This window comes from Danio rerio, chromosome 7 (assembly GCF_049306965.1).
Source record: "Danio rerio strain Tuebingen ecotype United States chromosome 7, GRCz12tu, whole genome shotgun sequence".
Lineage (NCBI taxonomy): Eukaryota > Metazoa > Chordata > Actinopteri > Cypriniformes > Danionidae > Danio > Danio rerio.
The window spans coordinates 1,440,001-1,467,452 of record NC_133182.1 but is presented as its reverse complement, the minus strand read 5'-3'; the positions used below and the strand labels follow the sequence as shown (position 1 = coordinate 1,467,452).

The following is a 27,452-nucleotide window of genomic DNA, read 5'->3' as shown; positions in this document are numbered from 1 at the left end:
TATTGTCGAGTCTCCTAAGATGCATTATAAAGTGTTTTAATATTGTGTCGATTCTCCTACGATGCGTTATAAAGTGTTTTAATATTATTTCAAGTCTCCTAAGATGCATTATAAAGTGTTTTAGGATTATGTTGAGTTTCCTATGATGCATTATAAAGTGACTTAATATTGTGTTGAATCTCTTACGATGCATTATAAATGACTTAATATTATGTTGAGTCTCTTACAATGCGTTATAAAGTGTTTTAATATTATGTCGAGTCTCCTAAGATGCGTTATAAAGTGTTTTAATATTATGTCGAGTCTCCTAAGATGCGTTATAAAGTGTTTTAATATTATGTCGAGTCTCCTAAGATGCGGTATAAAGTGTTTTAATATTATTTCAAGTCTCCTATGATGCATTATAAAGTGTCTTAATATTGTGTTGAATCTCCTATGATGCGTTATATTATTTTAGTATTTTGTCCAGTCTCCTACAATGTGTTATAAAGTATCTTAATCTTGTGTCGAGTCTCCTCTGATGCGTTAAAAGTGTCTTAATTTTGTGTAGCTCCCCTTTAATGTTGTTTCTGTACTCAGGGTGGATCACGGCCAACGGCAAGGGCTTGACGTACCTGACGGACCCACAGATTCACTCGCTGATCCGCCTGAAGTCCAGCCGCTCTCAGCAGACGGGCATCAATAACTTCATCAGACACCAGCATGGAGAACAGTGTAATGAAATCTGCAGAGCTGCTGGGCTCACACACATTACAGCTGCAGGACAGAATTCAGCATTGTAGCTGTAAAGCTGTAGCAGTGTTTCCATCCACCTATTACTATGCACATTTTGATTTTTGCATTAAATAATGCTCAATGGAAATGCAGAGATGTGCATCAGTTTTGAAAATGCACATATAAGAATGTATGCACATGACTGAGTAGGATAAACTACTTTAATCGCTGTGGTTTCTGCTGGTCAGATGATTTGACGGATATAAATGTGTGTGTATGAGGGTGTTTGCATCATTAATGTTGGTCTGCAGCTCTCCATGTTTGCAGCTCTCCAATGTTGCAGATGTGAATTGTTGTTGTGCTGACTGTAAAAGGCCTCAGTCTTCCATCAGTCCGTCATCACAGTGCTTCAGTATTATTCTTCTTTAATTATTATTCACTCCAGAACTGTCTTGAGCATCAGTCTGCGCTCCCGTCTCACACTTCCAGAAGCCACCGCATGCACCGCGTTCATTGCGTTCAGTCTTGCGCCCCATTCACACGGGGCGTCAGCGTCAGCGCTTCCCATTTATTTTGAATAGGTGACGTCAGGCGTTGCCGATATGCATTGTGGATCCGTCGGAGCCGCTTCAGAGGCGTTGCTCGCTGCAAAAGTTGGGACCAGCTCAACTTTTCAAACGCCGATGGAAGTGTCAGCAAATCAGATCACTGTATGCAAATGCACCAGCTAGACAGTGGCCTTTTGCTGACTGAATTTCATTGGCTGACGCTGCTATGACGATCGCTTCAGCCCTAACTTCAGACACGCCTTCAGTCAAGCCTTGACACTGAACACTATAAATCTAATTCACATATTAAAATGGAAACACAGCTAGTGTCTAAACAGACCCTGATTATTACAGTGCTCAGCATAAATGAGCACACGCGCTTTTAATAAATGAATATTTTTATCCGTCTCTCAGTGAAGATAGAGGATGTATTTTGGTATTCAAACAAATCAGTTTTATTAAGCAGTTATATCCATTAAAATAAGAGTTTGCTCTTAAGATAAAACAAATATAAAGAGATTACATTTTAACTCAAACTGGTTTTTGACAGGTTATTTTTTTAATTACATTTTTTATTTTTATTTGTTTAGATATTTTTTTAATATTATTTTTATTAATATTTTTATTGAAACTGTATTTAATATTTTACCCAACATATTAATTTGTGTGTAGTAATGTTTGTTCTGTGATCTTCAGTGTTTTGTCTTTGGTTCTGACTAATCTAATGTATCTGCACACACACATTACTGTAAAGCATCCTGAAGAAGATATTGCTGTAAAAGAGAGATCTGTGAGGGGTAACTCATGATCAACGCTCTATAATAATAATACTGTACAATGACAAAGTGCAATTATGGAAGCGGATCAGTAGTTTAGAGATTGTATATGCAAGATGTCAGTGCAACATGTCAAATGGCAGTGTATAATTTCTTGACATAAAGTTGAACTCTTAATGATTCACCTCCCTTTGATATTTTTATTCTTTTACAAATATTTCCCATGTGAAGTTAAACAGAGTGGAGGACATTTTCACAGTATTGTCTATCCTGTTTTATTTTTCTGGAGAAAGACTTATTTATTTTATTTTAGCTGAAATAAATGCAGTTTTATGTCATAATTATTAGCCCCTTTAAGACATATCTTCATGATTGTCTGCTGAGCAAACCACTGTTGTCATTGTTTGTTGTAACTAATTTAAATTTCATTCATAGATTCATTCTCATTTCATTTTCTTGTCGGCTTAGTCCCTTTATTAATCCGGGGTCGCCACAGCGGAATGAACCGCCAACTTATCCAGCAAGTTTTTACGCAGCGGATGCCCTTCCAGCCGCAACCCATCTCTGGGAAACATCCACACACACATTCACACACACACTCATACACTACGGACAATTTAGCCAACCCAATTCACCTGTACCACATGTGTTTGGACTGTGGGGGAAACCGGAGCACCCGGAGGAAACCCAAGCGAAGGCAGGGAGAACATGCAAACTCCAACTGAGCCGAGGTTGGACCCAGCGACCTTCTTGCTGTAAGGCGACAGCACTACCTACTGCACCACTGCCTCGCCTCATTCATTCTTTTGTCGGCTTAGTCCCTTTATTAATCAGAGGTCGCCACAGCAGAATGAACCGCCAACTTATCCAGCATATGTTTTATGCAGCGGATGCCCTTCCAGCTGGGAAACATCCACACACTCTTGCATTCACACACACTCATACACTACGGCCAATTTAGCTCATCAGTTCCCCTATAGCGCATGTGCTTGGACTGTAGGGGAAACGGGAGCACCCAGCTGGAAACCCACGCCAACATGGGGAGAACATGCAAACTCCTCACAGAAATGCTAACTGACCCAGCCGAGGCTCGAACCAGTGACCTTGCAGTGAGGTGACAGTGCTACCCACTGCGCCACCGTGTTGTCTGCCAATTTAAATTTACATTATATAACTAAAAAACAGTACAAAAGTTACAGATAAACAGATTAAAGTGACTTCTTTGTCCTTGTTTGTGCAACAATCACATAATACAAATCATCATAATATAAAATGGTATAAAAAAGCAGCAAGCATACGAGCACTAACTAATGTGACTGTTTAAGCTAATGTCCGCCACTTCTTTTAATAATTAGATGTATTTTTGGCTATTTTTGAAACAACTATAAACATCGCAGTTATTGAGTACGCCTACTTTTTCAACATTCTGTACTGATTTGAAACTTTATTATGAGTCTATCTGCCATTTGTCCCTTCTCTTTGGTCTAATGGTGAAGTTTGCTCCTCCACTGTCTCCCCTGGCTTGCTTGGTTTGGGATCTGTGGAGCTGTGCATGGATGGATTTGCTCTTGAGTGTTTGGACTCTCAGTAGTGATTATTAAACCACACTGAACTAAACTGAACTTCAGCTCTGAGAACTGGACTGACCGTTTCAGTTTACTATAATCTTCTATGTGAAGCTGCTTTGAGCAGTGTTAAAGCGCTGCAGAAATAAAGATTAATTTAATTGAACTGCTTATTGTTAAGAAAAGAAAGTTGCTAAAACAACTGTGCTGCTGAAAATAATGATGTCATGGTCATGAGCATTACTTTTAATTGATCAGATCCCTTTTGTAGAGACAAATCATTTTAGTAATTCACATAAGTTTCAGATATTTATGTTTTATTCATTCATTCATTAATTTTCAACTGTTTTTCCAAAAGAACCGCAGACTTCCCTATTCAGACACTTCCTCCAGCTCCTCCGGGGGATCCCAAGGTGTTCCCAGGCCAGCCGAGAGACATGGTCCCTCCAGCGTGTCCTGGGTCTTCCCCCAGGCCCTCTCCTGGCGGGACATGCCTGGAACACCTCCCTATGTAGGCGTCCAGGAGGCATCCGAAACAGATGCCAGAGCCACCTCAGCTGACTTCTCTCAGTGTGGAGGAGCAGCGGCTCCACTCCGAGCTCCTCCGGGTGACAGAGCTCCTATTTTTTAATCTGAATGTGTCTGTTACTATTTCATGTGTTGATTTTTTTATATCTTGCTACATGTGTGTATCAGAAACAAAGCTGTACCATGTGTACATGTGTTCATTTGTGCTCAGCACTTAATATTAGTGGAAACTACATGTGTCTTGTTACAAATGTTCATTCATTTTCTTTTCCGCTCAGTCCCTTTATTAATCTGGGGTCGCCACAGAGGAATGAACCTCCAACTTATCCAGCACGTTAATTTACGCAGTGGATGCGCTTCCAGCTGCAACCCATCACTGGGAAACACTCATTCACATACACTACGGACAATTTAGCTCACGCAATTCTCGTTACTAATGTTAATAAAAATAAATAAACTCTTTTTAGTTGCATTTAGTTGCATTGTACTCGTCGTACATGTGTAATGGCAATACAGTTTAATCTAATCTAACGGCAAACTTCTACATGTCACGTGGCCGCAGAGCGGAGTTATCAGACCAATCAGATGCGTCGCTGAGCGGCACGTGATGTAATCCGGAAGTGCTGCACCTCCCTGAGCGACTAGTGTCCGGTTAACGGTGTAGTGCTGTTTTTCTTTGTTATTGACCGGTTGTACCGACTGCAGACTCGCACGCACCGGGGCTTGTCGGAGTTCAGCGGTGATCTTGTATTCAGGTGAGCGCGGGGCTTTAACCGCTTCATTCCCTCAGAAACACAAACACAAACCTCGCGACTTTATCCATAATAAAGCTAGAAAACGCCAGTATATGATTACATTCGCACACTACTGAGGGCTCTTAAGAGGTTACAGTCCAAGTTATCCACTCGTTTGACCACTTGAGCGGTTAAATTTGATGTTTTTAGTGACACCTCAGCGGTTAGCATCACAGCTAAAGCTAACACCGCCGCACTGACAGCTGGGAGTCTCTGCTTGTGTGTTTACTGCTCGCTCTGCGTAATAATGTGATTATTTAAAGGCTTATAATCAGCAAGTGTGCTGATTATGTGAGATAATAATGCTTCATAACTGTCTAAACATGCTTTCCTTCATATTTGTTGTCATGAATAGTTGTTAATATGTGGGTCAAATGAGGAAAAGGGTCATTTTGTGCATTAAAAGTGATTTAATTTACACACAAAACATATTAAATGCTTTCCTTTCAAGTAGCTTTAGTGAAAATATTGTCAAAATATTGGTGAAATAATGTTCTTTGTCATTCAGAGTGCATATGAGTAATATGTATTTTCTAAAAATCATTGTTTTTAATCATTGATGATTATAGTATATATTAAATCTGCATCACAGTGAGGTGCATAACTTATTTTATGCACCAAGCATTTGTGTGCTGCCCTAATTGACTTCAACCAATCAAATTGGGTTGTACTATCTTCAGCCTCGCCCTACAGTATTTGCTGTCGTGCTATTGGCTGGAGCGACCCAAAGGTGAGGCCAGAACTGAAAATAAACACTAATGGGTGGAGTCGAGATGAGAGGAAAATGACAGCCAATAAGAGTCAGATTATCTGCTAAGGTTTCAACTCGTTAGTAGTATTTTAAAGGCTGAAGATTGTCATCTTAATATAGTGTTTTTGCCTCATTTAGGTGTAATTAATATATATTTTGTTTAGTTTTTTGTTTATTTATGTTCATTGCTAATAAAAACAGAATTTCCCAGGGTATATGTTATATTGTAAGGGATATGAGAGAAATGGATGATAGGTTTTGTTGTTGATAAACAATTTGGACATATTTCAATGTACAGGGAAAATGTAAAGCTGTATTAATTATGCTTTTATTGTTTTAATGCTTTTTATCTTTGACAAATTCAATGTGATTTAATTTATTTTGTTTTTTAAGGAGTTTCATCTGCTTACCAATATTTAAGAAAAAATAGAGACATGATATTACAGTTTAAAGTAACGATTACACTGTAGAGTTTTCCACATTAATTTGATACTGATTAATTTGAAATATTATGAATCTTTACTATAATTGTAGGTCAGTTCAATTCTTTGTTAAAGGGACAGTTCACTTAAAAAATGAGAATTCTGCCTTCATTTATTTTTCCTCAGGCTTTAAATGCTGTATAAATGTATTTATCTCAACTCAAAGGAAGATATTTGGAATAATGTCATTAACCAAACAATCTCCAAACAAAGTGATTACAGCTCGAATCGCAATGTTAGCTTTTTCTAATTTCGTGCAAGCCTACTGCCATATCACTAATTATCATACTGATATCTACCAAACATCTGCCAGACATCATACTAACATCTACTACATGTCTTTTTAACTTTTACCAAACATCCTTCAATAATCTTTTAATACATCTACTGAACATCTTTCTAACATCTTCCAAACATTTTTCTAACATCTACTAAACATCTGCCAAATATCTTTCTAACATTCACCACGCGTCTTTTTAACTTTTACCAAACATCTTTCTAACATCTACCAAACATCATTCTAAGATCTACCAAACATCATTCTAAGATCTACCAAACATCATTCTAACATCTACCAAACATCTTTCTAACATCTACCAAACATCATTCTAACATCTACCAAACATCATTCTAAGATCTACCAAACATCTTTCTAACATCTACCAAACATCATTCTAACATCTACCAAACATCATTCTAACATCTACCAAACATCATTCTAAGATCTACCAAACATCATTCTAACATCTACCAAACATCATTCTAAGATCTACCAAACATCATTCTAAGATCTACCAAACATCATTCTAACATCTACCAAACATCATTCTAAGATCTACCAAACATCATTCTAACATCTACCAAACATCATTATAAGATCTACCAAACATCATTCTAAGATCTACCAAACATCTTTCTAACATCTACCAAACATCTTTCTAACATCTACCAAACATCATTCTAACATCTACCAAACATCATTCTAAGATCTACCAAACATCTTTCTAACATCTACCAAACATCTTTCTAACATCTACCAAACATCTTTCTAACATCTACCAAACATCTTTCTAACATCTACCAAACATCTTTCTAACATCTACCAAACATCTTTCTAACATCTACCAAACATCTTTCTAACATCTACCAAACATCATTCTAAGATCTACCAAACATCTTTCTAACATCTACCAAACATCTTTCTAAGATCTACCAAACATCTTTCTAACATCTACCAAACATCTTTCTAACATCTACCAAACATCTTTCTAACATCTACCACATCATTCTAAGATCTACCAAACATCTTCCTAACATCTACCACACATTATTCTAAGATCTACCACACATTATTCTAAGATCTACCAAACATCTTTCTAACATCTACCAAACATCTTTCTAACATCTACCACACATTATTCTAAGATCTACCAAACATCTTTCTTACATCTGCCAAACATATTCTAAACATCTTTCTAACATCTGCCAAACATCTCAACATTTTTCTAGCATCTACCAAGCATCTTTTTAACATTATCAAACGTCTTCTAAACATCTTTCTAACATTTTTCTAACATCTATCAAACGTCTTCTAAACATTTTTCTAATTTACCACACATCATTCTAAGATCTACCAACTTCTTTCTAACATCTGCCAAACATCTTTCTAACATTTTTCCAACATATCAAACATCTTTCTAACTTCTACCAAACATCTTTCTAACGTCTTTCTAAAGTCTTTCTAACATTTTCTAAGCATCTTTCTAACGTCTTTCTAAAGTCTTTCTAACATTTTCTAAGCATCTTTCTAACATCTATCAAACATCTTCTATACATCTTTCTAACATCTATTAAACATCTTCTAAACATCCTTCTAACATCTAACAAGCGTCTTTCTAACATCTACCAACCATCATTTTAAGATCTACCAACTTCTTTCTAACATCTGCCAAACATCTTTCTAACATTTTTCCGACATATCAAACATCTTTCTAACTTCTACCAATCGTCATTCTAAGATCTACCAAACATCTTTTTTTCTAAGGTCTTTCTAACATCTTCCAAACAACATTTCTGTATTTATACAGAATTAGTTTTATACAGGGTTGGAACAACCTGAGCAAAAGTAAATGAACGTTTTGAGTGAACTATCTCCTTACTAAATCTTTCAACACTTTCAGTGCATTAATTAACAATATTATGAGCCCATTAGACAACATTAGACCCCAGTGAGTGCATCATCAGTTTTAGAGCAGTTCAGATGTGCTTCAGTATGGTGAGGATGTTTGTGCCGCTGGCGCTGGTGAAATCATATGACTGTATATCTGGAGCACTCAGTAGTGCACACTATAACACTCACAGCTCAGAAGGCAAAACATTCACTTAAACATACAGCGATCTCTAAACAAACATGTCGATGGCAAGGAGGAACTCATGCACTCCTCGGGTGAGTGAAGAAGCTTATGGAAATCTGTTTCACAAATTAGAGATTAAACTTGACAACTTGATGACATGTATGATTATTGGATTAACATATCAACAATGTTTTTCAAGGTTACAGTAACTGCATTTTTGATGAATATTAATGCTGTTATATGATTAATAGCATCTAAAATGAGCGTTTGTATTCACTTAATACGTTTTTTGTGTTTATGAATGTGAGTATCTTTGTATATATACATAGTAAATATACACATCTATCTATCTATCTATCTATCTATCTATCTATCTATCTATCTATCTATCTATCTATCTATCTATCTATCTATCTATCTATCTATCTATCTATCTATCTATCTATCTATCTATCTATCTATTCTGTAAATATAACCATTTTTGGATCTGATTAATTGTGATAACAATAATTGAATAAAAAATAATTGCATTTATTTCAGTTAAAGGTTTAATAGCACTTATTAAAATGTAGTAAGTGCAACAATAATGTTTTAAAAATGATTAAATAAATAATATTGACCTCTCTGGAGTGGATGTTGATTGTTGTGGTTTCTTCGTCAGTTCAGGGTCTTGAAGACAGCAGCTTTTCTCTTGAGTTTGTCTGTTGCAGCTCAGGTTTAGAGATGTGAAGTGACGGGTTGATTCTGCTGATGATCGGGTGCTTTTTTTTTTCTTCTATGTGGTTTTTCTCAACAGAGATCTGTTTGTTAGGAGAAGCACATGACTGTTCCTGCAGCCTTGTCTTTCACATGTTATTGTACAAACATACACAATAACCTATGATTGTTTAGCAGACGTCTGAACCACAACTATAGATGTCGAAAGGCGTTTAATTAGAAAAATCGAAACTCAAATCTAGTAATAAAATACTTATGAAATGACACTATTTAGCACTTTAAAATAAGGTTCTGTTAGTTTAACTTAATTTACTAACATGAACAGTGAACAATACATTTATTACAATATTTATTAATCTTTTTTTGACATTAGTTAATCCAAATAAAGTCATTCATTGTTAGTTTATGTTTGGTCACAGTGCATTAACTAATGTCAACAAGCACAACTTTGGTTGCCCTGCTTGCTGGAATCACTCTCAGAGGGATTTTTCCCAGCTGATGAGCCATAAAACACAGCCAATCAGAATCCAGTGAAAATTAAAGCACAATTTAAAGCTACAGATGACACTGTTGAGAAGCACACTGAAGATGTTCAGCCCTCTTTTAACAGATTAGTACTATCTTGGAAACTATTGCTTATATTAGTGGTTCTCAATTCCCTCGCCCTGCACATTTTGCATGTCTTTTATTTGACACACAAGGATCAGTTCATGGAGCTCTTTGTTAACAAGTTGATGATCTGAATCAGATGTGTTAAGTAGGGAGATAGACAAAATGTGCAAGACTGAGGGCGTAAGGCTTATACCATGGGAAATAATGAAAGTGCTGGCGTATTGAAGTGTAAAAGTATGTCAGGAATCCAGTGCTAGTTTGAGTGTGTTTGTGTGTAAAATGCTGGAGAACTGATTGCTAAACGGCCTGTTTGATTACATTGATTTCAATCAGCAGATCAACCGTGTGTTCAGATGCACTGCAGCACTCTGATACTGACACCTGCTGGTCACTTCAGTTAATACACAACCACAGGACAATCCAAATAAAAACAGACAGATCATTGATGTTCGTCTGTATGGACTAGGGCTGGGACGTTAACTGGTTTTAAGGTTTACAGTGGTATGGAAAAGTCAAGGTTTCAGAAATGCTAAAATTGTCTCTTATGTTGATCCTGTGGTGTATGAATTTTTTTTATGACAATTTAATTCAGTTCTTTAGGCCATCAGTTTCTCCAGCAGAAAGTGACCCTCTACACCAGGGGTGTCAAACTCAATTCCTGGAGGGCCGAAGCCCTGCACAGTTTAGTTCCAACCCTGCTCCAACACACTTACCTGTAGGTTTCAAACAAGCCAGAAGGACTCAATTAGTTTGATCAGGTGTGTTTAATTAGAGTTGGAACTAAACTGTGCAGAGCTGCGGCCCTTTTGGAACTGAGTTTGACACCTGTGCTCTACATTAAAAGCTACTGGTCAGCCCACGATTCAGCAAACATCTGAAACGCAAATCTCTTACACACCAACATCCAGCCTGCAGTGCTCAACAGTGCAGTGGCTTTACTTTATATCACAGAACAGAAAGATCTCCAGAGATGCCTTCACAAGCTGTAGAGAAATCAGTGTTTTAGACACTAATGAAGACAGCTGAAGTCAATCATTTATTATTGTTAATTCACCTGACATGTTTACTGCTCCAAATTACTTTGCATGCTTCCTAAAATAAAATATATTGTGTTCAATGTGGAGAACAGTTGTTGTTTTTGTTACCCAGACATGTATGATAAAGAGCATATGTTAGAGCAGTAAATCACAAAATTGTGAAACCATGATATTGTTATGCTATTAAGGTTATCGCACTATTAGAATCTTATACCGGCCTATGCCTAGTCTGGACACAATATAATTAGGCTTATAATTATCAAGCTTGGGTATAAATGGGCCTTTATTTGATTATCAGTGATATGGCATAGACCTGCACGATTTTATACAAATTTAACGAAACGTTTAGGACTGAGCGATTTGGCAAAAATGCAATCTTGACAATTATTTTCCATATTGAACAATAACTATATCGATTTCCATATAAGCTGTTAATGCTTCTAGCGTTAAAGTAGTATCCCAATAATGACCGAAGCTACAAAAATTACAGGGTTTATTAAATAACATTTAAAAAAGATTGTTTATTAACAAAAACAGATTACACGTTGCTCAGATTTCTGCTGTGTGATTTGCTCTTAGATCATTACTGAGTAAAATGTCCAGGCTTATCCACTTCAAATTCATTGCGATTCAATATGATAATTGCGATTATGTATGCATGTTTGTCCGCGGGGTCTTACAAAGTATTAAAAGTTGATAAGTCTATGTGGAGAAATTTAAGGCCCTTAAAGTATTAAAAAGTCTTAAATGCTGTTTTGCAAGGTAGTAAATTTTTTCACCTTTTTGATGGTGATTGTATGCTAAAGTTTGCCTGAATTAAATCAGGATGCTGTGCAGTTTATGAAATCAATAGATTTGACATCATGCTGCTTTGTTTACTGCCTTAACCAAGGCAACACCTTCATTTTTGCAGCTCTATAGGTGCCATCCTGCTGAAGTAGCTAGATTAAATAGATTTTTATTCAGTATATGAATAATGCTTTAGTTTAGGATTAATTTCTCATGTTAACATTTAGAAAATATGCTTAAAGGTTCTGGTTAAGTGTTTTTAAGGTCTTAAAATGTATGAACAGAGTCTTAAAAAGGTCTTTAAAAGTATTGAATTTCACTCTCTGATTATTGTATATACTGTGATATGAATGCAATTTCACCAGATGACTTAAGTATCTCTATTTGGGAAGAATGAACAATTTTAGACTGATTGTGATGATTCAATAGAGAAACGCATCTGATTAAAATACAGTAAACCATCTACAAGCATGGATCAATGCAATAAAAAGACTATACCATTGAAGCAACCTGTGTTTTATCCTTACACATTAAAATACACATGCAGAATTCAGGTTCAGTGATTGAAAAATAAAAATAATTCAATAAATTTAGCTCTTATTAAAGTTACAAATTTTATGCCTGAATTCTTTTAACATCATTATACAATCACAGGCCTGAAAACGCATCGAAATGATCAATTATAGTCCAGATCATCATTGCAGATCTTGTGATGTTTATTGCGGATGATCACTCTGCCATTTCCATGCTGAAACTATATAGTGTGCAGATCCAATATGGCATATTGTTGTGTTATGAAATACAGCATAAAGATTGATATGTGTGCTAATATTTGTGTGTGTGTGTTTGTGTCAGCTGTGGAGTGGCACGCTCGGTAAGATGAGTTCAGACGGCGGTGGGCGTCCGGTGAAGGTGGGCTCAGTGGTGGAGGTGATCGGGAAGGGTCAGCGGGGGACCGTGGCCTACATCGGCGCCACACTCTTCGCCTCTGGGAAATGGGTCGGGGTCATTCTGGACGAAGCCAAAGGCAAGAACGACGGCACAGTGCAGGGAAAACGCTACTTCACCTGCGAGGAGAATCATGGGATATTCGTCAGACAGTCTCAGGTAACACACACACCTGTTTCAGTGTCTTCATGCATCTGTTAAGTTGTGTGAGGTGTGTGTAATGCAGTGTGCATGCAGGCAGGACAGTAAAGGAGTTTTCCTCCTATTATTTCAGCTAATAAGATTGTAGAATAATGATGGGTTCTTCTCTCCCATTTACCCAAATGTGAAAAGGCTCCACACCCAAGGGTTAAATCTATACAAGGTGGAGTAAAGCAGCTTTAGTATGTGTTTTTGGTCTGTTTTCTTGCCTAAATGTGTTTGTGTGCGTGTTCAGATCCAGCTGATGGATGATGGGGGCAGTTCAGCCACATCTCCAGAGACCCCAGACTCAGGTGTGGCTAAGCTGCTGAAGAAAGGTGAGGCCAGATCAGACTTTAAACAGTATTTATTGTGAAATGCACTATAAAAATAAACCTGAATTGAGTTGAATAGTTACTCATGCTGATTATTCCTCTATAAACAAACTAATTTCCTTTGCTTTTCTGACCAATATTGCAGAGATCCAGGAGACACCGAAGACTGCCAAGCAGGTATGAATCTGGGTTAATTTAGCATGACTTATATACTAATATAGTTGTTGTTTATTTTATATTTACAGTTTATAATTAGTTAATTAACAAAATTAAATGTCTATTATAATTAACATTTATTTTAAAAAAATTAAGATTTATGCATTTAAATAAATGATAAAAAAAATATACACACACACACACACACACACATTTAATTATTAAATATTTTAATTTAAAGTAATTGTTAAATTAATTTTTATATTATAATTAAGATTAATTTGAACATTGAAATTACATTTATTAAAATTATTTAAATTTAATTTAACAATTGTATTATAATTATTTTATTTATATAAATTTGTAAATATTAAAATTAAGTGTATATTGTATTTTACATTTTAGAGTATGTAAAATACAAATCAATCAATCAATCAATCAATCAATCAATAAATAAATACATAGAAAGCAACAATTACAAACTATAGAAATAATTTTAAACCAATTTCAATAATTTAAATAAAAAGAACATTTAATTATTCTAACTAATTACATTTACATTTACATTTATTTTAAATTTAAATTACATTTATTTACATTTATTTTAAATTTAAATTAATTATTAAAAATAAATGTTAATTATATATTTCATTAAAATGAATTAGAAATTGCATTTTTTTATTTATATTAATTATTAAAATACATTTCAATAATTCAATTAATTGTATTATAGTTTTTTAATCATTTAAAAATGTATTATTGTAATTAAAAAGTATTTTATGATTACATTTATTTTGTTTTACATTTAAATTAAATTATATATATATATATATATAAAATTAGTTAGAATAATTAAATGTTCTTTTTATTTAAATTATTGAAATTGGTTTAAAATTATTTCTATAGTTTGTAATTGTTGCTTTCTATGTATTTATTTATTGATTGATTGATTGATTGATTGATTGATTGATTGATTGATTGATTGATTGATTTGTATTATTTATTCAATTTTAACCACAATTTTAATATATTTTTTTCTTTTGTCAGTAATTTTTTTAAATATTATTATTTATTTTTATTCATTTGTGTTTAGTCACTTGATTTCCCCCATCTATCACAGTTTTAGTAACTTAAATCAAATACATTTATCTTTCTATCTAGTTTTTTATTATTATTATTTTAATGTTTTATATTACTTCTGATTTATTTCAGTTAAAACCAACAACATATTTTAATAGTTTTAGTACAGCTAAAGACAAAATTATTCGCCCTCCTATCAAAGATTTCTTTCTTTTTTTCCAAATATTTCCCCAGTGCTGTTTAATGGAGAGCAGATTTTTTTCAACACATTTCTAATCATAATAGTTTTAATAACTCATGTCTAATAACTGATTTATTGTATCTTTGCCATGATGACAGCACATAATATTAGACTAGATATTCTTCAAGACACTAGTGTTCAGCTTAAAGTGACATGTAAAGGCTTCACTAGGGTAATTAGGGTAAAGTTAGGGTAATTAGGCAAGTCATTGTATAACAGAGGTTTGTTCTGGAGACAATCCAACACTAATAATATTTACCACAGCAGTTTATTTATTTATGTATTTTATTTATTTATTTATTTAAAAAATACAATTAAAACTTTAACAGAGCTCAAATGTGTCTCAAACTTAAATAAATAAATTAATGAATTGTGCAATGCTTTATATTCATCTGGGTTTGAATTAATTTGTATATTTCCTATACAAGATGAAATTATGGTGTTTTTATGCTGTTTTTGACTGTTTTTGCTAACATGATGCAAAGACTCCAGCAGTAAAGAAGGTACAGCGGTGTTGTGGGTCCAGTTCATCACATTGTTCACCAGCACTCATTATTATTCTAGAGACGTTTCTTTATTTGTTTATTCCATGTCCACTTGGTTTCTGTTTTGGTGGTTTTGGTTCAGCTTAAATGATTGTCAGTCTTCAACACTTTGGTGCACAGATTTAAGTTTGATCTCATTTAAACAAGACAGATGTCAGATTGTAGCTGAAGTGATGCAAATTACATTAAACAAAAGTTATGTGTCTTTGTTTATCAAATATAATAAAACTAATATTTTAATAGATGACATAAAATATGTAACTTACAAAACCTAAAACTCAAAGAAAAATATCTGAACAAATTATATTCCACGTTTGAAGTTGATATTCTCAAAAAATGAGCTTTGAGTGAGATTCTAGTTTGGCCGCAGTACCAGACATGACCAGCAGGGGATCATACAGTTTACATTGGTGAGGGCGTCTCCTGTTTCTGTGTATGTTTTGAGGAATATAAACTGTATTTATTTATACTTTCGACAATATTTGTAAAGCAGACGTATACAATTATAAACTAGTATGACAAGCTTTGTGGTATTTGATTTGAATTTAGCCTCTAAACAAGATCAAAAAATGGTCTACATGTGGATTGCTGTAGCAAAGTAATTCTTTACTACTCTGAGTATCTTTGCCACAAATTGATAAGTAACTGTTGCTCAGTAATATCTATTAGAGGCCTGCATTAGAGCCGCGGGACCCGACCAGATGTCTGCGGCGCGGGAATAAATTTCCAAATAAAGTGCGGCAGCGGTCGGTAATGGGTTTAATTTGGGACGGTGTGTGTGTGCGTGCGTGTGTGTGTGTGTGTGCGCGTGTGCGCGTGCGCGCGAATGAGAGAGAGAGCTTTGTCTGTCTCTGTGTGTGCTCTGTGTGTGTGTGTGTGTGTGTGTGTGTGTGTGTGTGTGTGTGTGTGTGTGTGTGTGTGTGTGTGTGTGTGTGTTTATACAGGTAGCTTGTTATAGGCTCTCTGGACTCTGTATAGCTGGGTGTTCCCCCCCCCCCCCCTCTTTAGCGGGATCAGGCGCGGCGGGTAAAAAACAGGGCGGGTCGAGCAGCGGAACAACAAATGCTGAATGTAAGCGGGAGCGGTCGGGTTTGGGCTAAAACCTGGCGGGTGCAGGTGGGAGCGGGATTCAAAATTTAGTCCCGCGCAAATCTCTAATATCTATCAAAAATCAGTCACCAGATATGGAAACTAGACATATGAAGCTTTCAAATGATATTTAGTTTGTCATGGTTGCTTTGTTTAGACTATAATATAAGCAATATAACCCCAAACATTCCCACAGGTTGTATGGTGACAGTAAATAGGTTTTAATCTGGTACTCTTCTTACAAAAATAAATAAATAAATACGTATTCAGGAGTCTTAGACCAATAATGTATCATTTGTCATGAATAGATTAAGATTTAATTACAAAAGAGTGATGTAAACTCAGGTTAATTAATACATGATTATTTTGAAGTGTGTTTCAGTTTATTTTAATACGCAATTCACACTAATAATAAACCATTAACTAAGACTTTTAGCTCAAAAATCTCCTAATTAGTTCCTTATTAATATTTAGTAAGCTAGTATTTTTTTAATGGATGTAGAATGAATAAGATCATACTTTTATTAGTGCTAATAAATGCTCCATATCTTAATTATGGGCAGGTAGTAAGACTGGTAAAGGCTGTTAGTTGTTAGTTAATTTAAGGTGTTCCTTCATATTGTGCATGCTCATTATCACCAATTATTGATTATCGGCACATGTCCACACTGATTGGTCCACACGTCTGCATGATGTCACTGCTCGTCTCCATGGCAACACTGCACTGTTCATTTGTAGATGGTTGATGTGTTTATTCCTCAGTGTCTGTTCCTCAATCTGCTCCTGCTCGTGTTCAATATCTGCCCTCTTCTTCCCTCTCTTTATTTCCCTGTGTGTGTGTGTGTGGTTTGTGTGTGGTTTGTGTGTGTGTGTGTGTGTGCGCGTGTGTCTATATTTGTGTGCATATGCGTGTTGTTTATCTGTGTGTGTGTGTGTCTTTGTTTTTGTGTGTTTTGTTTGTTTCTGTGCATGCCTGTGTTTTTGTGTGTGTGTGTGTGTGTGTGTGTGTGTGCATGTGCGTGTGTGTTTTTGTTTTTGTGTGTATTTATGTGTTTTTGTTTGCTTGTCTATGTGTGTTTGTTTTTTGTTTGTTTGTTTGTCTGCATGTTTTGTATGTGTGTATGTGTATCTGTGTGTGCACACGTGTGTGTTTTTTGTGTGTATTTTGTTCTTGTCTGTGTGTGTTTTTGTTTGTCTTTGTGTGTGTGTGTGTGTACGTTTGTGTGTGCGTGTGTGTGCTTGAATGTGTTTGTTTGTTTGTTTGTTTATGTTTGTGTATTTGTTCGTTCGCATATGTTTGTCTTTGTGTGTGTGTGTCTATACTTGTGTGCGTATGTGTGTGTGCATATGTGTGTCTTTGTTTTCGTGTGTGTGCGTGTTTGTGTTTTGCGCTCCTCCTTCAGCCTCCTGTGCGCCGTAGTACCAAGGTGAGCCTGAACTTTGCAGCAAAGCATTCTGGGAAATGTTTGGTATAGGGCTGTATGTTTCTGATATTGGGCTTTGTTTGTAATGCACTACTACACACAGCTCTTACTGTTTGACTGAAGATGCGTCCCAATGCAGTGGCATCATCTACCGTAATTAAACTTTGATTTGTTTAGATCAGCTATTTCACTATTATCATATTACCAGTGCTAAGTCTACAGGATACGAACTCCAGTTGATTTGAGCTTAATCATTTCATTATTTGTGTATTTTATATATGATTTAATTTCATAGTTGATGAACTTTGCAACACTTACAGAACTGAATTGAATAAACAGTGAACTGAATTTAGCTTTACTTGCCGAACTGAACAATTCAATCAGCACTAAATTGAATGTGTTTCTGATGAGTTTAGTGACAAATAATTGAAATAAAATTAATCAATTCAAATATTGCAACGCTTTCTTTCTTAATTGATTAAACACAGAATTTAATTCTTACTGAATTCAATGCTTACTGAACTATGCTCGAATTCATCTCATAATTGACTGATTTTTGTAACAGTCGCTGAACTGAATTGAATCAACACAAATTTAATTTATCTCATGATTGACAATTTTTGCAATAACTGCTGAACCTAACTGAATTAAATCAACACACTTGATTTCTTTTAACAATTGTTTGAATTTCAACACTTGTTGAACTGAACGGAGTCAACACAGTATTGAATTCTCCTTATTGTTGAGTTGTCTAATACTTGCTCAGTTGAATCAACACAAATTTATTCTCATATTTGATGATTTCCGCTGTGCTTGCTGAACTGAATCAACGCTGTAACGCTGAATTCAATTAATCTCATAATTGATGAATATTGCCACACTTTCAGAACTGAGCTGAATTTAATCAATACAGAATTTAATTATTTTAATATATTACAAATTTTGCAACAATTGCTGAAAGTTCTGAAAGAAATTCTGAAAGAATTGAATTCTTTTCATAGTTGATGAATTTGGTGACACTTGTTAAACTGAACTGAATTGAACCAACATAATTGAATTCTGTTCATGATGTATTTTGTGACGCTTGTTGAACTGAATTGAGTCAACACAGCATTGAATTCTCTTTATAATTCATGAGTTGTGCAACATTTAATGAACTGAATTGAATTAACGCTGATTTAAATCTCATAATTGATTAATATTGCCAAACTTTCACAACTGAACTGAGAATAATCAATACAGAATTTAATTATTTTAATAATTGACAAATTTCACAAAATTTGCTGAACTAAATTGAATCAACACATTTGATTTCTTTTAATGATTGATTAATTTTGCGACACTCGCTGAACTGAACTGTCAACACAGTATTGACATCTTTATAGTTGATGAGTAAGACTTACTGAATTAAATTAAAACTTAAATGTATTCAATCTGAATCACTGCTGAATTGAACTTATCTAATAATTGATGAATATTGTAAGTTTAATAAATACAGAATTTAATTATTTTAATAATTGACAAAGTTTAAAAACTGCTGAACTGAATCAACACAGAATTGAATTCTTTTCATAGTTAAATTTTGCGACACTTGTCGAACTGAAATAATTATCACAGCATTGATTTATTTTATTAATTGACAAATTTTGCTACAATTGCTGAACTGAGTTGAACTGAATCAACACAGAATTGAATTATTTTCATAGTTGATGGATTTTGCAACAATTGATGAACTGAACTGAATCAAACCAACGCTGAATTGAACTCTTCATAGTTGATCAATTTTGCGACACTTGATGAACTGAGTCGACACATGATTGAATTATTTCGATGATGAATTTTGTGACACTTTGTTTAACTGAATTGAATCTATACAGAAATGTATTATTTCCATAATCGTCCAACATTTTGAATGAATGAATTATTCATTTACGACACTTAAACTGCACTGAACTGAATCGAATCAGCATCATTGAATTCTGTTCATAATTGATGAATTTTGCGACACTGTCTGCAGTTGTGTGTGTTGACTGCTGAGCTGGTGTTGGGTGGTGTGGTTCACCAGGTGTGTGGTGTGTGTTAAACTCCATCAGTGTGTGTTACTGATGGTGTTGTTCAGTTTTCTCCGTGTGCAGCTTCATGTGTTGTTTATTGTACGTGACAGTGGAGTACACCGGGCCGTCTGTCCACCTCCAGCTCCCTCCCCTCTCTCATTATGGTATGTCCCGGATCTCCCATCATCTTCTCTGGGGTCTGTCGGTGCACAGGCTGCTTTCCAGTCCAGTTTTTTACTCTATAACTTCTCATTTGCAATTTGCACTCACTGAGGTGTCCAGCTCTGATTAGCTAATTGATTAAATATGAGTACACTGCACAAAATGCTTTTCTTACTCAGAGTTTTTGACATGTTTCCTGTCCAAATATCTAAAAATCCTTAAATCAAGAAGAATTTTCAAGACAAGTAATAATTGTCTTGTTTACACAAAATGTTCTGAGTTTTTCCTTAAATCAAGCTAAATAGTCTGTTTAGTCTAATTTTTTTTACTTATCCCACTAGCAGATCATTTTTCTTGTTTTGAGAATGTAAGAATTTTCTAGATATTTGGACTAGAAACAAGATGACAAACTCTCAGTAATGCCAAGTTCAGACTGCATGATTTTAGCCCTGATTTTGACCTGCCGACAAGTTTTGAGAAATCACAGACAAATCGGTGATTTGGTGAAACAAAAACTTTGCGTACGCCAGGTTTCACGCTCAGAATCGCTCACGTTGGGAACGATGAACTGCACGTGGGAATGTGCGCAGCTCCACGGCAGCTTCATGGCTGGCGTACGCACATTTTTTGTGCGTGTCTGTTTTATTTGCATTGGCGACTCCTCCTAGAGGCAGTTGTGTTAAATTCCTCTCTACAAAGTGTCTTTAAGCTTTGCAATGGCAGCTGAATGAGACGGGTTCATCTAGCAGGAATATAAGGTTTCCATACCATACAGTTGACCAGCTAAACATTAAAGCACAATTTGCAGCGGTCGCCTGTTTTCCCAATGTAATCTGAGCTATCTACTGCACGCACATTGCTATACAGACACTATCTGAAGATGAATTTGCATGCGTGAATCAGAAACATTTCCATTCAATAAATGTGCAAATAAAATATGATGCACAGACTTATTAATGATTCCTACTTGTCTTTCTCGTGATAAATAGTAGGCAAAATCTGATATGTAGCGGGGGAAAAAAGAAGAAAGAGTTCATCAGACGCTGGATTCGAGCCGAGTTCATGCTCAAACGTGTCAAAATATGTTAACATGCGACTTACGAGCTGCACCACTGAGACTGTTAAGAGTTCTGCAACATTTTACACCTATAGATTGCACTATTTCTCTTTTAACTCCACAGTGCGATGTTCAGATTTAACTGTGTTAACCGCATCAGCTAAACTCTCCCACTCTATTTTTTTCTTTTGTTGTTAATTCCGGAGGACAAACTTGCAAATAACACCACTTTTCTCCTGTCTACCTCCGAAAGCAGCACCTCCAATTCACATTCTGTTCAAAGTTTCTCTTTTTGCTTGCTTTTGCCGTTGCTTTTTCGTTGGGTTTTGCCAAAGTAGCGTCATTTGCATATTCATACGGGGGAGGAGTCAGGGAGGGGTTTTGTGCTCGTGCATGTTGCGCTCAGTTTCACGTTCATTGGGTTGTACAAAAGAATATGCGTGAGATTCGGCGTACGCAGTGTTTCATACATCTGAATTTTTTTCTGATTGACTGATTTCTGAATGTCTTAGTATGATTTCCACGCAAGTCTTAGCACATGAGGCCCCTGGAGTTGTAAGCGATTTAAATCATGCCATGTGACGTGTTCTGACTAAAAATAACATCAGCGATCACCTACAGCCAATGAGAGAGCAGCATTCACTTGTACAGGTACCTGCAGACCAGCAGGAGGCTGGGGGGGGATCCTAAAAGCACTCATTTTCAGTTTATTTGGACCCAAGAAATGGAGGGAAAACTAGTGGTAATTTGGCAAGAGCACCCGTGTACCATAACCAGATGGAAAAAAAATAAATACCCGATAAGAAGAAACAAATTTTAAGAGAAATTGCTAATTTCCTTCATACCCAGGTGAGCAGAATAACGGTTCGTGCACAATGAAATGTTTTTTTGCTCACGTTTTCTGTCGACGCTTAACGCCTCGTGACTAAATAACAGGCGTCAATGTGATCGTGCACACCAACGCGCAAAACAGCAGGCGCAAAAGCGTCATTTAAAAAAAAAAAACGCCTCATGCTTGTTTTTTTGTTTTGACGCGCCACATCAAAACCTTCTCCACCAATCAGATCGCCACTTTTGTTCATGTGCACGGAGCTGCTGTAGTTACAGTAAACAGCACTTGGAGGCGCTAAAGTGCAAAACCATCAATGTGAGCGCACATTGAAGAAGATGCCCAGAGGCGATATGAACGTTTAGCTGTGTATTGCTCTGAACAATAATCCTTTCTTCATCGCTAAAGCTTGAGCTGCTGCTTAACCATCCATGCTTGTTCGAGTCACCAGTAACTTTAACAACAAGCGTGTGAACTTCCTCTCCTCTTCTTCTGTGTTATAAGCGGGTGTCAGAAGCTTAAAGTTGTGTAGCGCCATCTAACGTCAAGGAGTGATTTTGCATGCTCTTTTGCTTAACGAAAGTGAAAATTGCTTGGGTTTGAATACGGAAAAACGTCTCGTAAAACGCTGACGATAAACGCAAACGAAAAGCGTCAAGGTTTCTAGGATCCCTAAGTCCATGTTCTTGCCCACTAAAGGCTTCTTTTTCATTATGTAGTAAATAATAAATATATACTACGTGAGATGTAGTTTGTGGACTGCACAAACTAAGCAATTCTCCTAAAAAAGTCATGCAGTGCGAAAACATCCGTGACACCAATACTTTAAAAATCCTGCAGTCTGAACTGGACATAAGAGAAGCATTTGTGCTGTGTATTGATATGATGGAAGATAGTTTTGATCAGGGGTCACCAATCTCAGTCCTGGAGGGCCGGTGTCTCTGCAGGGTTTAGCTCCAACTTGCCTCAACACACCTGCCTGGGTGTTTCAAGTATACCTTGTAAGACCTTGATTAGCTTGCTCAGGTGTGTTTGATTAGGGTTGGAGCTAAAATCTGCAGGACACCGGCCCTCCAGGAACAAGTTTGCTGACCCCTGGCTTAGATGGTTATTCACTCATTTGGGAAGATCAGCCTTTACTAAAACTTTGCTTTCTATATATACCTGGATTTCTGTGAGTTTTCCAGTGATCACTTGTGGTATACGGTGTGTGAAATGATTGATTAATTGACGCGGGAGCTGGGATTAGGGAGTCTGTCACTCATTTAGCAAAAACAAAGAGTGTCTGCAGTTCAAAAGCATTGCCTGTGATGATGATGACACTAAATCTGCAGGATAAGACCTTCAGATTGACAAAAATAAAAATACTCTCAGAGTTTCTGTCTTACTCTCTCTCCCATTATTGCTGATGAGCTCTTTGTATTGTTGTAATTTTGTTTAATAGTAAACTAATATTTATGATATGTACATTTTGTTCTAGGTTTCATAAAGCAGCCAGATAAGCTGATAAGGCAAACTCTTCACCATCTCTTCACCACACACCAGCTATAGTTGAAGGGCAGAGTCAGTGATGGAGCCGATTCAGTGGATGTGGATGATTGGGAAGCCATGATGGTTAGCAGAGAGGGAATTTAGGCAGGACATCGCGGTTACACCCCTATTGTAGACTTATTAATGAGCACAGAGAGTCAGGACCTCGGTTTAACAGCTCATCTGAAAGACGTTTACATCTCATCTTCAGTGTTGAACAGAATAAAGACATGTTGAGGGTTTTGTGCTGGTGAATGTGGGAGGTTTGCCAGTGTTAGAGATGTTTTGTGTTCTCCTCCACAGACCGGCCGTCCCTCAGTCGGCGGGTCGGCTCTGTCTGAATCGGTGTTAGCAGAGAGCGAGTCCTCCTCGTCCACTCAGATGAGTCTGGCGGCACCTGTGGTCCCGCAGCCCAGCACTGCATCTACTCCTGCTCCAGCCACACCCAGCAAGGTCAGAAACACACACACACACACACACACACACACACACTGCATTTCAAGGCTTTCTGTTTTCCTGTGAATGTACTTGTGCGTGTAAGTGTAAAGTGTATGTGTGTGAGTGTGCAGGAGGAGGAGAGTCTGCGCGCTCAGCTGAAGGATCTGGAGGAGAAGCTGGAGACTCTGCGTATGAAGCGCTCGGAGGATAAAGCCAAGCTGAAGGAGATGGAGAAATACAAGATCCAGCTGGAGCAGCTGCAGGAGTGGAGGAGCAAGATGCAGGAGCAGCAGAACGACCTGCAGAAGCAGCTCAAGGAGGCCAAGAAGGTCACACACACACACACACACACACACAGCCCAGCCATACCTGCCTATAAGCTGTAGTTGGTTGGTTCAGGTGGGCCGGGTGGGTTATTTGGTGGATGGGTGGGTTGACGGAGTATGTTGGGCAGATTGGTTGGTTGGTCGGGTGGATTGGTTGGGTGAGTTGGTTTGTAGTGTTGTGCTAATAGACGATAGTATTATGTGTCGACGATAGGCAAAGATATTGCAGAGACCTGAGAACCATGACTATTTTAAAGACAATATTTAGCTGGTTTTGCATTAATGTAGACATTTAACATGTTTAAATGACATTATTGAATAAAAAAAAAGTATTATCATTTTTATTCATCATCATTAAAAATAAATAAACCACAAATAATTTGACATCTTCAGCTGTTCACATTTGCATCACAGCTTCAGCCGTTTACATCAGCATCACTTGTCCAACATTTTCAGACGGCACCACGCAACTTTAGCAGGAATTTAAAATTAGACTAGCCTACTCAAAGAAAATAATACAAAATGTTTTTAAATTGCAAGGCAATTGTAGACATGTTTTCCAAAAATGAATTCTTTCCGTTGCTCTCTCGCTCTCTCTTACTCACTCACTCACTCTCAGCAGCAGCTGATGCGCGCACTGCACATGAGAGCACTACACAGCTACATCTTATAGCAAATTAATTTGCAACTTTGTTGCATAAAAAATAATAATCTAAAATACAAAACAGGATTTAATTAACAAACAAGTCAAACAAAACAATTTGTTAAGAAAACAACAGAAAAAGGAAATGAAAGATCTAAGAACTGAAACCAGCTAATGTTCCCGAATAAAAGGTGTTACGTAATAGACAAGACTCCTTTATAACAGCACTCCTGCAAGATTACCTCAAAAGTTACTTATCTTTCATTTATATCCCGTTATTAAAGGGCTATTTAAGTTTTAAGGTGGCTTATAGCCTATTTTTTTAGTGCATGCATTAACTGCTTCTTCAAATACACAGAATATCCATGTCTTATTTGTTTAATTCAATGGAATGATAAACACAGACATGCACACTTTTCAGAAAATAGCCTATTTATTTTATTTAAATTCTATATTTATTTGTATAGGCTATTAATATATATATATATATATATATATATATATATATATATATATATATATATATATATATATATATATATATATATATTTATTTAGTCATTTAAATGAGCCTATGTTAATTTAAATGACAACCTATACTATACCATTCATTTTGTCTTTAACGAATTATTGAACAGATTACTAATAACTTATCAAAGAACATTTTACTGAGCTCCATGAAACGTTTTGTGTGTAGGCCCACAGTCAAATAAAATAACATTAGAGCCATGACTGTGTCTACAATCAAACTATTTCTCTTGTCAGAAAACAATAGCTGCATGTCCCATACGCAACATTGTGTGAGTTTTCTGCAAATACAAATGTAACCTTGTTGATTATTACTATTGCGATGATAAAGTCCCGCTGCACTCTACTGAACAAAACGAAAACGTCTTCACCACATAGAAACAGTCAATCGCGGCCGAGTCCTGTCGGGTGGGTTTCATTGGGTGGTGGGTTTGTTGGGGGGTTGATGGGTGGTTTTGTTTGATGATTGGTTGGTTGGTTGGTGTGTTGGTTGGTTGGGTTTATGGGTGGGTTTGTTGTGTGGATTGCTTGGTTGGTCGGGTGGGTAGGTGGGTTGCTTGGTCTAATGGGTTGGTCTAGTTGGTTGAGTTGATGGGTGGTTTCGTTGGGTAGTGGGTTGATTGGTTGGGTTGGTTGGGGTGGGCTGGTTGGTGAATTGGTTGGGTGAGTTGCTTGTGTGGTGGGTTGGGTTGGTGAGTGGTTGGTTGGTGGAAGTGTTGTGTGGTGGGTTGCTTGGTTTAATGGGTCGGAGTACTTGGTTGGGTTGATGGGTGGTTTTGTTGGGTGTTGGGTTGGTTGGGGTGGGTTGGTCAGGTGGGCTAGTGGCCTGGTTAGTGAGTTTGTTGGGTGAGTTGGTTGTGTGGTGGGTTGGGTAGGTGGATTGGTTGTGTGGTGGGTTGTGTTAGTGGGTGGGTTTTTTGGGTGGAGTGGTAGGTCGGGTGGGTGGGTGGGTTTGCTTTGTCTAATGGGTCGGTCTAGTTGGTTTAGTTGATGGGTGGTTTTGTTAAGTGGTGGGTTGGGTTGGGTTGGTGAGTGGTTGGTTGGTTGGTGGAAGTGTTGTGTGGTGGGTTGCTTGGTCTAATGGGTCGGTCTACTTGGTTGGGTTAATGGGTGGTTTTGTTGGGGGTTGGTTGGTTGGTTAGTTGGTTGGGGTAAGTTGGTCAGGTGGGTTAGTGGGCTGGTTAGTAGCCTGGTTGGGTAAGTTGGTTGTGTGGTGGGTGGGTGGTGGATTGGTTGTGTGGTGGGTTGTGTTAGTGGGTGGGTTTGTTGGGTGGAGTGGTTGGTCGGGTGGGTGGGTAGATGGGTTGCTTGTTCTAATGGGTTGGTCTAGTTGGTTGAGTTGATGGGTGGTTTCGTTGGGTGGTGGGTTGATTGGTTGGGTTGGTTGGGGTGGGCTGGTTGGTGAAGTTGCTTGTGTGGTGGGTTGGGTTGGTGAGTGGTTGCTTGGTTGGTGGAAGTGTTGTGTGGTGGGTTGCTTGGTCTAATGGGTCGGTCTACTTGGTTGGGTTAATGGGTGGTTTTGTTGGCGGTTGGTTGGTTGGTTGGTTAGTTGGTTGGGGTAAGTTGGTCAGGTGGGTTAGTGGGCTGGTTAGTAGCCTGGTTGGGTAAGTTGGTTGTGTGGTGGGTTGGGTTGGTGGGTGGTTGGTGGATTGGTTGTGTTAGTGGGTGGGTTTGTTGGGTAGAGTGGTTGGTCGGATGGGTGGGTAGTTGGGTTGCTTGGTCTAATGGGTTGGTCTAGTTGGTTAGGTTGATGGGTGGTTTTGTTGGGTGGTGGGTTGATTGAATGAGTTGGTTGTTTGGGTAGTTGGTTGGGTTGGGTGGATTTGTAAGGGGGTCAGCTGGATTGGTGGGTGGGTGGGTTGGTTGAAGTCAAAGTTATTTGCCCTCTCATGAATTGCCCTCTTGTTAATTTTCCAATCTTTCTCAAGTGCTGTTTAACAGAGCAAGCACACTGTTACACAGCTTCCTATAATATTATTTCTTCTGGAGAAAGTTCTGCTTCTTTTAGTTTGGCTGGAGTTCAAATTACGTTCAAAAAGGTGTTGAATAAACCATGTGTGTGTGTTTGCAGGAGGCTCGCGAGGCTCTGGAGGCTAAAGACCGCTACATGGAGGAGATGGCGGACACTGCAGACGCTATAGAGATGGCCACACTGGACAAGGAGATGGCGGAGGAGCGAGCGGAGTCCCTGCAACAGGAGACCGAAAGCCTGAAGGAGAA

The 27,452-nt window shown here is 37.2% G+C and overlaps 3 protein-coding genes across 10 annotated transcripts in view; all 3 read left to right on the top strand.

Annotated features, from left to right (window-relative positions):
* alpk1 (alpha-kinase 1) overlaps positions 1-27,452 on the top strand; it is an 859,942-nt gene that overhangs the window by 23,330 nt on the left and 809,160 nt on the right. For 2 of the 4 annotated variants that reach the window (XM_073907796.1, XM_009302790.4), the window contains exon 14: positions 580-2,222. The exons of 1 other annotated variant lie outside the window; for it this stretch is intronic. In XM_073907796.1, the coding sequence (XP_073763897.1) occupies positions 580-782 (203 nt within the window). In that variant the 3' untranslated portion in view covers positions 783-2,222. Of the gene's footprint in view, positions 1-579; positions 2,223-4,031; positions 4,212-4,409; positions 4,603-27,452 lie in introns of those variants that run through there. One more of the 4 variants, XM_073907795.1, reaches the window with a different exon arrangement.
* The window catches only part of si:cabz01076231.1, a 758,238-nt gene that overhangs the window by 393,512 nt on the left and 337,274 nt on the right, over positions 1-27,452 (top strand). The window lies entirely within an intron of this gene.
* Positions 4,731-27,452, top strand: part of dctn1a (dynactin 1a) — a 46,962-nt gene continuing 24,240 nt past the window's right edge. The window contains exons 1-10 of one of the 5 annotated variants that reach the window (XM_073906374.1): positions 4,731-4,886; positions 12,523-12,774; positions 13,052-13,133; positions 13,276-13,307; positions 15,093-15,110; positions 17,645-17,668; positions 19,830-19,883; positions 23,601-23,750; positions 23,867-24,064; positions 27,304-27,452. The exon at positions 27,304-27,452 is cut by the window's right edge and continues 56 nt beyond it. In XM_073906374.1, coding sequence (XP_073762475.1) covers positions 12,547-12,774; positions 13,052-13,133; positions 13,276-13,307; positions 15,093-15,110; positions 17,645-17,668; positions 19,830-19,883; positions 23,601-23,750; positions 23,867-24,064; positions 27,304-27,452 — 935 coding nt within the window. In that variant the 5' untranslated portion in view covers positions 4,731-4,886; positions 12,523-12,546. 5 annotated transcript variants of the gene reach the window in all.